Source organism: Nematostella vectensis, chromosome 14 (genome assembly GCF_932526225.1).
Source record: "Nematostella vectensis chromosome 14, jaNemVect1.1, whole genome shotgun sequence".
Taxonomy (NCBI): Eukaryota; Metazoa; Cnidaria; class Anthozoa; order Actiniaria; family Edwardsiidae; genus Nematostella; species Nematostella vectensis.
Window position 1 is genome coordinate 3,618,528 of NC_064047.1, and position 12,027 is coordinate 3,630,554.

The 12,027-nt window shown below is 41.5% G+C and overlaps 2 protein-coding genes across 7 annotated transcripts in view; both read left to right on the forward strand.

Moving 5' to 3' along the window:
• Positions 1–799: 799 nt before the first annotated feature.
• LOC5519305 (neuromedin-U receptor 2) lies at positions 800–9,679 on the forward strand. Of its 5 annotated transcripts, XM_048722142.1 has the most exons (5): positions 800–914; positions 1,485–1,966; positions 5,324–5,507; positions 7,313–7,491; positions 8,985–9,679. In XM_048722142.1, the coding sequence occupies exons 3-5, from the start codon at positions 5,350–5,352 to the stop codon at positions 9,647–9,649; spliced, it is 1,002 nt and encodes a 333-aa protein (XP_048578099.1). In that variant the 5' UTR covers positions 800–914; positions 1,485–1,966; positions 5,324–5,349; the 3' UTR covers positions 9,650–9,679. The 5 variants fall into 5 exon arrangements, with proteins under 5 accessions (XP_048578099.1, XP_048578100.1, XP_032220122.2 ...); XM_048722143.1 differs by lacking the exon at positions 1,485–1,966; XM_032364231.2 differs by lacking the exon at positions 800–914 and having other exon boundaries at positions 945–1,966.
• A 1,165-nt stretch (positions 9,680–10,844) lies between these two features.
• The window catches only part of LOC5500390 (intersectin-1), a 36,511-nt gene continuing 35,328 nt past the window's right edge, over positions 10,845–12,027 (forward strand). The window contains exons 1-2 of one of the 2 annotated variants that reach the window (XM_048721475.1): positions 10,846–11,281; positions 11,411–11,500. In XM_048721475.1, the coding sequence (XP_048577432.1) occupies positions 11,257–11,281; positions 11,411–11,500 (115 nt within the window). In that variant the 5' untranslated portion in view covers positions 10,846–11,256. Of the gene's footprint in view, positions 11,282–11,410; positions 11,501–12,027 lie in introns of both variants that reach the window. The other variant, XM_048721476.1, reaches the window with a different exon arrangement.

Sequence of the window (12,027 nt, forward strand, 5' to 3'; positions counted from 1 at the left end):
AAATTAAATAACATCCCCAGCTATGTTGCTGCCACCATAGATAATGTTTCTCCATACAGAAGGCTAAAGATTTTTGACAGCGAATAAGCTTTTTCTGACAATAAAATTAAATTCTTATCCTTTCGTTTGAATGGTAAAAAATAGGTGTGATTTGCTTTTGCTTTGTTTTGTGATTTGATTTCCTTTTTTTTTTGTAAATCCAAGACTAAATTTTTTTGATAGCGAATAGGTTACGTCTCTCGCCTTGTAATGAGGCGTCTAAAAAGGCCCATATATGCGTACAATCTAAATTAACTACAACGGGTGGTTAAGATGATTCGAGATGAGCTGATGAAATGTCGAGCTGAGCAATAGGGCCTGCAATAAAAATGACATAGTTAACCTTGACGTGACAGTAAAGAGCCCCCAGATGGACGTCTAATAATTTCTTATTTCTATTCGGCTTTTTGGGGGATCATGGTTGATAATACACAGAGTCATTGTCAGATTGTGAAAGTTGAGTATTTGTGAATCTTATGTTTTATGGTTACAAACCTCCAAAAAATAAAGACAAATCTATTGAAAGAATTGGAAGAAAATAACAATAGCGATCTAACTAGAAAAGATAGAAGTAGCTAGTAAAAAAACATACAAGAAAATATCCAAAGGCCCCCAATTGCGCATAGGATCAATAATTGGAATCAGTGTCAAGGCTTTTCAAGAGAATTCGCCGTATTTGATCAAGGTCTTGGATGCGTTGTCGTCATTCAATTTTAAGATATGATTGTTGACAGTTTCTAATTAGTTTTTTACTTTCGGTAAGAACGATTGTTTTTATCGCATAAGACGAAATATTAAAGTGAAACACAAAAAGGGTGCCTCGCTAGAACTGTCGTGCCCTCAAGAGTGTTCGATTCAAAAAAGTTACGAGAAAGGTACGTGATTTGAGTTCATGGTGTTCAATCAAGCATTTTGATTAAAAATTGTGCAGTTGAATTCCAAAGTTTGGGGGAAATAATGAGCGAGCCCAACAGACACCCAGTGGCCATAGATTTCGAACAGTTTTTAATTGTTCTTTCTAGCAATTGTAAAATTTGTTGCTGTTTTGTAGAAGAATGTTTTGAAAAGAAAGCGGGAATGGTCAACATTATAACACTATCATACTGTATTGTTGTAGTACATTTGGAATGAATACTTCGTAGTATTTCAGGGGGGGGCATCTTTCATCAATCTGCAACAAGCCACTGCGCCGGATATTTTTTCCTATCCGCTTATTTCCCATTTTCATTAAAAAATAAATAACTTTTGAAAATTCTTTAGAATATTCATTGTATTTTAAGCTCCTTGTCATAGATATCTGACCTAAAACCTCAAAACATCTGCTTCATGCCTTTTTGAATTAATTGTCTCATATGTTTTAAATTTTACTTTGCATTTGACAGAGTATACTAAGGGTAATCTACCAGATCTAGCTGATGGCTCACTTTCCTTAATATCTGTTTTAGAGTTAAGGAGGGTATGTCGCCTTTTAAAGACACAGAAAGAGCTACAAACTAATTTCAGAAGCCCAGGTGGCTCAGTTGGCAGAGCGTCGCTCTGTAGTGCCTGTGCTTCTCACCACAGGTTTCCCGGTTCCCCGGTTAGATCGCTATAACAATAGCGGTCTAACTAGAAAAGATAGAAGTAGCTAGTAAAAAAACATACAAGAAAATATCCAAAGGCCCCCAATTGCGCATAGGATCAATAATTGGAATCAGTGTCAAGGCTTTTCAAGAGAATTCGCCGTATTTGATCAAGGTCTTGGATGCGTGGTCGTCATTCAATTTTAAGATATGATTGTTGACAGTTTCTAATTAGTTTTTTACTTTCGGCAAGAACGATTGTTTTTATCGCATAAGACGAAATATTAAAGTGAAACACAAGAAGGGTGCCTCGCTAGAACTGTCGTGCCCTCAAGAGTGTTTGATTCAAAAAAGTTACGAGAAAGGTACGTGATTTGAGTTCATGGTGTTCAATCAAGCATTTTGATTCAAAATTGTGCAGTTGAATTTCAAAGGTTGGGGGAAATAATGAGCGAGCCCAACAGACACCCAGTGGCCATAGATTTCGAACAGTTTTTACTTGTTCATTCTAGCAATTGTAAAATTTGTTGCTGTTTTGTAGAAGAAGGTTTTGAAAAGAAAGCGGGAATGGTCAACATTATAACACTATCATACTGTATTGTTGTAGTACATTTGGAATGAATACTTCGTCGTATTTCAGGGGGGGGGCATCTTTCATCAATCTGCAACAAGCCACTGCGCCGGATATTTTTTCCTATCCGCTTATTTCCCATTTTCATTAAAAAATAAATAACTTTTGAAAATTCTATAGAATATTTATTGTATTTTAAGCTCCTTGTCATAGATATCTGACCTAAAACCTCAAAACATCTGCTTCATGCCTTTTTGAATTAATTATCTCATATGTTTTAAATTTTACTTTGCATTTGACAGAGTATATTAGGGGTAATCTACCAGATCTAGCTGATGGCTCACTTTCCTTAATATCTGTTTTAGCGTTAAGGAGGGTATGTCGCCTTTTAAAGACACAGAAAGAGCTGCAAACCAATTTCAGAAGCCCAGGTGGCTCAGTTGGCAGAGCGTCGCTCTGTAGTGCCTGTGCCTCTCACCACTGAGGGAGACTGGGTGGCGCAGTTGGCAGAGTGTCGCTGTGTAGTGCCTGTGCTTCTCACCACAGGTTTCCCGGTCGCTCTGTAGTGCCTGTGCCTCTCACCACTGGGTTCGATTCCCGGTTCCGACGTGAGTTGAGTTAGTTGGTCTCGCCTTTGCTCCGAGGGTTTTTCTCCGGGTTCTTAGATACGGTTTTCCTCCCTCCACAAAAGCAACAATTTCGATCCCCCTTCCCCCCCCTCCCTTTTGGATCAGCCACTGATACGCAAACATTATAAAAAATTGCGAGGGCATAGCCACGCCCCTACTGGTCATTTCCTTTTAATCTTTAACCAGCCTGTCAGATATCAATTTGATCAGTCAGTTATTCCTCTAACATGGCTGTAAAACACCATTCTATACACAGCTGTCTTTACTTAGTTAACACTTTTGAGTGTGTAAAAAAAACACTATCAGTTTTTGCCCGTTTGTTTTGCGTAGAAAGTACGCTTGTTAACATTTGAATGACATCTGAACATGACGGTTGAAAATTAAAGTTGCCTTCTTAAACACGATTAACTATTTCAAGATTTGTAGAAATTCGCGGAATAAAGCATTATTTTGCCACTCAAAGGTTAAGAACCCATCATTTCAGTTAGTAACCCAGTAATTGATCAGTGAAAAATAACTTTAAATTTCGTACGCGATGACTCTTTTCGACTGTTTATATCGATCGATTCTTCTTCACTGTAACTTGTGTCAGAATGTTTGTTGATCGCACGTTCTTCGCTGAAACTTGGGTGAGATGTGTATATACCTAAAGTAGCGATCCCTACAAAGACCTTTCATATAATCAGCATCAGAACATCATTCTTAAAAAGGTAATATTGAGTATGAGATATATTAATGTCAGGGCCGTTAGCCAGCAGGCGGACAGGGGGCAGCTGCTTATACAAGGTCAGGAATTCTACAAAAGACATATAAAAAACCCTCTGCCCCCGAAGCAAATAGGAATATCTGAAGATTGCCTCCCCCCCTAAAAAAACTTTCTAGCCACGGCCTTGAATGTGTTCGTAACGTTATATTTTCTTCCTTGCTTTATTTACAACAAATATTTATTACTGCGTCATGACGACGGGTCATTAACGGTAAGAACGCTTTTTCCCTACTATTTGCACGGTGATTAAGTGGGTGAAAAATCTGTTCAAATTGCTTGTTTCTCCAAATTGCCTCCTATTTTTTTCCTACCTGCTTGTCGAACCGTGTTTCTGAACATTTAGATGAAGCTTGTTGTGTAACCGAATCATTTGCTGTTAGAGCAAAAGGTAGTGCAAGCATTTCTGGTAAGTCTTCTCCTTTGTAGAACTTTAGACTTGAAGCCATTTTACACGATTGAAATTCACCCAATTTTTGCTAGTTTCTCGATAACGATGGATTGCAAACAAAATTTGGAAAGAAAATGAAACGCACAAGAAAAAGAAGGTTAATCCCAATAAAAAAAGAAACAAGCTTATATCAATGAAGAAAGAAATGATATGTGGTCGCTTTTGTATGTATTTTATTCATGTTTTTAGTATATTTTTCCTTATTGCTTTATTTAACGAGAGCACAGATGCAACGTGACTCGAAGGCATATAAAAGCGCAAGTCATTGATAGAGCTCATGTTTGACCACTATAAAGTCACAGCCCTGGTCAAAATTGTTGGAGGGAGGAAAACCCAGTATAAATCCTTGGAGAAGATGCAAGAACCAGCTATTTCAACTAAGAACCGCGAATCGAATCCAAAAAACACAAGCGTGACGCAGAGGCCCTACAGAGCGCCTGTATTTCGTTCTAATGCTAATCCACCAGATCACCATCTTTTTTTCTTTCTTTTTCTTTGTTCGAACATCGACTAACTGATGTTTGTATGACATACATTAGCTATTGCTAATTACAGCTTGCTTATATAGAGAATATGCAAGTTTTAAAAACGCTTTGCTAACTTTTTTTACTCTTCCGACGGCTTGCTTCCGATTATTTCTTTCAATCCTGTGACCTGTTAAACAGGTCGTAATTGTTGTACAAATAATATTGAAATACAAACAGAACAAGTTCTATAAAAGGCTGCACGTTTCCCCGACAACTCACACAGGGCTTTATAGTTCATTCTTCTTATTACAATGTTTTACTACCCCCTATTCTAGTACGGCACGGCTAAAAACAACTAGGCTATCTGCGTAGGCAGATGTAAAGGCCGGCTGATAAAACAGCTAACTGCAGTTTTAAATACCCTACAAAGCTATTGAGCCTAAATCGCCTTCTGACTTCGGTCATTCAGAGTCATTGAAGCCAGTTCTAGGCATCATATTGTTTTTAATCACTTAACCTCTCCGTAAGGCACTGACGACTAAAAAAAGTTACACCTGTAATTCCGTTAGTTTAAATGGTGGAAGTCCGAAACTGTGTAGCAATTGAAAATTATTGTCGAAAGCTCGCAGAAATTGAGAACCGAAGTAAAGCAAGACAAAGAGACCTCACAAACAAGCGTTGGGACAGAAATGAAATCACAAGTATTCCCATGATTTCTAAATATGATAGCAAGAAACACAGCAATCTATGTGTAGCCTCTTCTCGAGCAGCACAGCAACCCCATACACACAGACTTTAATTCTAGCCGCTCGTGCAGCATGACGTTGTTCTTTCTTCCCAGGACCTAACGAACTAGCGTCACTGATCATGAATATCACTGGTTCTCATGCAGCAGCCAATCAGAGCAACCTATTTCACGTGTGCAATGACGTCAGCAGTATCGTTCAGGTGGTGCTAATCACCATCATCATGTTCTTCTCGGTGATTGGCAACGGCATCATCTGTATGCTGCTCGTCAGGTTTAAGTATGTGGTGTATGAGCTGCGCACATGGCGAAAGGTGGGGGGTGGGGTAGGGATGGGAGCTGCGCACATGGCGAAAGGTGGGGGTGGGGATGGGAGCTGCGCACATAGACGAAAGCTGGGGGGTGGGGTGGGGATGGGAGCTGCGCACATGGCAAAAGGTGGGGGTGGGGATGGGAGCTGCGCACATAGACGAAAGCTGGGGGGTGGGGTGGGGATGGGAGCTGCGCACATGGCGAAAGGTGGGGGTGGGGATGGGAGCTGCGCACATAGACGAAAGCTGGGGGGTGAGGTGGGGATGGGAGCTGCGCACATAGACGAAAGTTGGGGGGTGGGGTGGGGATGGGAGCTGCGAACATAGACGAAAGCTGGGGGGTGGGGTGGGGATGGGAGCTGCGCACATAGACGAAAGCTGGCGGGTGGGGTGGGGATGGGAGCTGCGCACATAGACGAAAGCTAGGGCTGGGGTGGGGTGTTAGCTGCACAAATAGCCGGAATCTAAGGGAGTGGGAGCTGGACTATACTTATATACTTATACGAACTGCTTGCTCTCATCATTTACTCTAAAAGCAGGCGCGCAATTCCAGAGGTTTTTTTTAAACCTGTTTACGAAAGTAGGTCAAGATTTTTAGATATTTAAAAAAATAATTTTTTGTTAAGACTATAATAGTGTATTTATGTATTATCCCGGTATTAAAAACAGGTCATTTATTGAACTTACAGCTTCGGTGACTTGGATATTGATAAATTCACTCAGTTAATTAAGCTCGATAACGGAAGCTAACGAGTCTAGCAAACTAAGACGCATGATGAGAAAAGTAATTTACATTAATTATGAGCTGCATGTGTTCATTCTGTTAATTAAGGCGACAGAGTTCAGCGCTTTTTTCGTAACAGATCAAAATGCTTCCGCGCCTGCAAACGGCCAATTTATCGCCCGGAAGTGACGTCACGTACCAGTAGCCATATGCAAACACCACCGGCACTACTGGAAAGTTCGACCGTAGAACATGCGTCTCAGCATAATTCAGTTTGCTCGTCTCTGAGCATGAAAGAAGGCATTTACACGTGCGTGCGTGCGTTGAACAAAGATCAAAACAAAGTCGGCCGTAACAGACGGCCGTGTCATTCATGATGGCGACATCACTACGATACTACAGGAACACACCAATTCCCAACAGACGCAATTGTGAAAAAGACCCCGATATTCCCCACTCTACATCTCAGCAAGCTGTGCTTGGCGTAACCGACTAAAAAGGCCTGGGATCCTGGTTATTGCCTCCCCATTAATGCGCGGGTACCCCAGGTGCCTTTATGTTGTACAGTTCGCTAGATAGCGGTGCTGGAGCCGACATCTACAGTTTAGTCGTAAAGTTTTAAGCTGCCATACGGAGTTTACGTTTGGAAGTATGGTCTATTTTTTCTGATTTCATTTGATCATATAAGGTTAGAACCTCGTCCAATAGCCCTTTTTTCAAAAAACCTGAACAATACTTTTGTATCACTTCTTACATGTCAATGGGCTTTTCCAAAAAAGTAAGGGTTTGCCGACTTGGGATATGCATAGGCAGAGCAAAGACCGCTTTTTCCGGCGGAGGGGATTCATGGAGATCGCGCTACCTATCCTGGATCTAACTGACAATACATAACATCCTCGTGGCGAACCTAGCTCTCGTTGACATCGCGTGACCAACATGACACCATTTTCTCTCCCCCAGGACCTTACGGACAGTTCCTAACATCCTCGTGGCGAACCTTGCTCTCGTTGACATCGCGTGACCAACATGACACCATTTTCTCTCCCCCAGGACCTTACGGACAGTTCCTAACATCCTCGTGACGAACCTTGCCCTCGTTGACATCATTAACGCCCTGACCAATATGCCGCTGTTCATATCGTGGTACATCTGTCAGACGAGGTCCCTCAGTGGTCCATCCCTCTCGTGGTTTGTTGTGATGTTTTACGTCCTCTTCATGTACTTGACAGGTAGGATGGTCATACTACATACTGGTAATTGTCGTCTGGAAAAAGAGGAGAGATGGATAAAGAAGGTTTTTTTTCTTCTCTGTGTATATAGAAGAGTTTCACTGTTCTAGGGGTGGGACTGAGAGTCTGATTTTTTAGTAGCAGACGACATTTTATCCTCTGTATATGTCCTTCGTAATCTCTCTAATGCTCTGCCACCCTCCCCTTCACCCAGTCTAATAGCTACGCCCTGGTAAACTGGCCATACTATTCGTAGCTCGTCACAGCTACGTAGCAAGTTGTATTGGTGAGAATATGCTGGCATAGCTAGATTGAGTTTTTTAATACGGCGAAGAGAGTATTTCCATTCCGGGTGGGGGAGGGGGGGACTTTGAGAAAAACAGACGGGGATGCCCGACAGCAAAATCATTTTAACCCTAAGGGATAGCACTAAGGGCGTGGTCAACAACAATGGGTGTGGTTGAAGAACTTTTTAACCCTAAGTGATCATCAAAAATATCAAAAACAAATATAGTTTCAGTTTTCCTAAATTTTATTGCGGTCTTGAGATACTGCCATCAAGCACATCTCTTTTCTAGGCAGAATCGGAAAAAATCCTCCTCACCCCGCATGAAAACTCCTAATTTGAAAAATCCTTAAACACCCCCTAAGAGATAGCAGTTGGTAAGAATTTTATATTCTAAAAGATAGGTCGAGCACCTAATCTACTTTTCTGGAGAGTCCCCCACCGGGATTTCCATATAATAAATAGCCAAAAATTGCCATTTTTGTGGAAAGATGTATTTTCTTCGTATTTTGTGGGAAGATTTCATGGCTTTCTTTTCCGGATTTCTGTAGTTGGCCGTGAGGCAAGAGTGAGTGCGGGGAATGGTTTCGGAAGCACCACAGGAAACCCGAAAAGCACGCTAGGAAAGAAGACACCCTGATCGCTGGGGTCATATATTTTCTCGCTAATCTAGAAAACCCTTAGTCCCTCCAAATAAGTAATTTCTCTCCAGCCGCATTCACAGGATTAGCTGGAAGGGGGTGCACAGTCTTGGGTAGCTGGAAAAGCATAGCATATCAATCAATGGCTGTCGTTTTTCTAAATGGTATAAAAGAGCCTGGGGCGAGCGCGCGGGAGACCTGTGATATCCTAAAACGTTAGGGACTAGGCTCCATATCCAAGTTGACTGCCAGCAAAATCGTAGTAAACACGAATTCCTGCAAGTTTACGTGGAAATTCTCGACTTACAAAGCTCTAGAGCGATAAAAAAAGGCGAAAAAATGATAGAAGCGGACTCCCAAATATGGTATGTAATGCCTAATAAGAAAATGACCGAGCGAACTAGAAAAACGACAGTTTTAAAAACAAGACTGACTGATATGTATTTGACAATTCCTTAATAGGAAATGACCCAGTTTTTGGCCCCCAAGGGAGGGGATGGTGGGGGGTGCGCGCGCACCCTGCGCGCCTGCTCTCTACTAAAATCATTGACTTCTTCTACCTTCAGTTGCATCCCTAGTGGTTCTAATGCTGGACCGTTACGGCGCAATTGTACATGGACTGCGTTATCACACGTGGAAGACCCGGAACAAAGCCTACGTGTCTGTGGCGGTAATCTGGTTAGCTGCGACTGCATACGCTCTGGGGATGTTCAGCTTAGGAGTTCACATTGACATTGGCGATAAGCCGGTGTGGATGTACCGTATTTTGTACTTTAAAAAATTCGGACGCTCGTTTTTGATTCCAGGATACTTAGTTCCCTTTGCAGTGATTATCATTTTGGGGTATCTTATTTGGAGAGAAGTTCGTAAAAGCACATTGTTGAGAGTCTGCCCGAGGAGCAGCCTGGGTAAGCATGCGCGAACAGATATCAAAACCGCAAAGACTATCGGGATTACGATCTTGACGTATTTTTGGATGGGATGTTTCCCAGTCCTTCTCCACAGTGTTGCGAGGATTCACGGCAGTTGGCTACACTTCCTCGCGTTCTTTTTCATCTACATGAATAGCATGGCGAATCCTGTGATTTTCTCTTTGAGAGCTCAGCGCTTTCGAAAGGCGTTTGTTCTTCTTTTTCGGGAACCCTTCGGACACAGCCAGCCCATCGAAACAAGGCACACTACTTCGTCTGGGGTGACTAACTGGTCGAGTGTTAATCAAGCTATGATATAGTTGTTACAGTCCCGCTCATCGTATGTAAAACAAAGAAGTTTCTATCATTCTAAAAGTGTCATGGAAGGTGTCGCACCCCACGTTATGCCTTGTGTACCAACATTAACTTTCCCGCTCTCCTGTCAACTCTACTAAAAAGCTGAAAAGTTGTGGTGGCTAGTTTAAGTTTATGTTCTTTTTGTGTGTGAGCGAGTGTGACAATGATACATGAAATGAATAATAAATTGGTTAAAAAAAATATAGATGTCTCTATACTATGATTGCGCACGCTGTAGTTTTGTTGTTTATATTATATTCTTCGGATGGTTCTGCTGGCAAATTTGTGGAGTCGGACTAGTTGTGCTGGGAATATTTTTTGGGGCGCTGGAGCGGATGCTTGGGAGAAAAACGTCCCGATCGGTTATACGGGCAATTATTCATGTGCTAAAATGCCTAACCACTGCTGGCTGGGAAAAAAAAATTCTAACCAATTCTGGCTGGGAAAAAAAAATTCTAACCAATTCTGGCTGGGAAAAAGAGGGATGGTCCTTCCTATTCTGGGAAAAAGGAACATTTATTTTATTTTTCCCCAGCAACTTTTAAAATGGATATTTTTGGCATCAGAACATATCCAAACGACTAAATATGACATTTCGGGAAGGTAGGCTCTTGTTCTTCCTCCTCTTCTTCTTCTCTTCTCTTCTTTTCCCCCGTACCCAGGGGGATGCACAGGGTGCGAACCCCCCCCCCCCCCCCTTTTACGGCCGAAGGTCAACTTTCGGTTCCCAATGGACGTGCTATTTGTTTCGATCACTCTGGTATGTAGCCAAATCCGACAGTAACGTCCCGTGAAGATACTGCAAAGGCATAAAAAATCCCTTTTTCTTTTTTTTGGTGGATGGTCAGATTTTTATCAGAGAACTTATTCCCACCCACCCCCCCCCCCCCCCCCCCCATCAGAAAAATTAGGTCCACTTTTTCGGATTTCGCACCCCCCCCCCCCCCCCCCCAAGAAAAATTCTGGGTACGGGCCTGCAGTTATATTATTGAATCACACAATTGGTTGCTTGCGTACCTATAATTGGCGCCTATCGTTGAATATGGTAGAAATTTGAGTAAAAAAAAGGGAGGGGACACCGATACAGAAACATTAAGAAAATATTGAGGGCACCACAAACTCAATCAGAGTATCAAACTTTTGATACTCTGATGCGTCTGGGGGTCCCTGTGGTGGGAGTCCCGAGGGTTATTTCCCATACTGCCCCACTCGATGCGGAGGCTACCGCGCAAGCGTGGTGGTGCCAGTACAGGAAAGCTCCGTAAGCCGGATGAAGTATCGGCGTTTTGGTCTTCCATCAAAATTGCGAACTAAAACGCCTCAAATACTAAACGATCTAACCCCATTACCTCGCTGAATCCCAAGTAGTATTATCTAGCAATTTGTAGTGTTTAGACCATTGCGTGCGACGAAATGCACTAATAATGTTTTGATGCATAATCGAAGACGTGAGAAAGAAGACACGGTAGAAATTCCATTCAATGTTGATGTTAATACTGTACACCGGCTTCGCCTTGTAGAATCACACATCGATAGACTGGCAAAGGAATAACAAGTCTAGAAGTTAACCATGGCTGGTCTCGGCTCTCCCCAAGGTAGGATTAAGGAAAATTTCGAAGTTGATTTTGATTTAGTTGCAAAGCCCCCCTCTTATGCGAGCCGAGACAACTCCTAGTTCGCACACTTCTTGTTATAACGCAAAGCATGGTTTTTCTTTCCGATAGCACATGGACCATGGGTGATTGCACCGGAAGAGAGGACTAAACACGAAGCGACCTTCCATTCTTTAAAGCCGTCTTGTGGATTTTTATCTGGTAAATTTGTGATGTTATTTGACCTCTGTTTGTACACAAAACTAAGAGTTCAAATCGTTTTTTTAGCTACAAAAACATTAAAATAACTATAACCTCAATTAAGTTAAGTAATCTCGATGTACTCGAGTTTATTTTACCAATCCAATCTAACGTGATCAAGAGAAAGTCGAGGCATTTACAAAATCATACTTAAATATCTTAAATCTGAATTTTATTCTGAAATTCTAGATTAAATGCTGTTTTAAAGCCAGACTACCAAATAATATTTGGCATTTATTATATGATTCACAAACACCTTAAAATATACCCATTTGTAATCAATCTTGAATGAGGTTTCATTAATGTGCATAAATGATATTAGAAAAAGTATTGTTCATCAATGCACGATAATAATAATTCTAATCCTCTGAAAAGCAGGAGTATTTTTTTTTATATTACACAGTAAGTAAAAACTGTATACTCAAGCAATAAAGATTCTGGCAATTTAATTTTACTCCAATTCTTTTTTGTTTAAGATATTGTTTTTC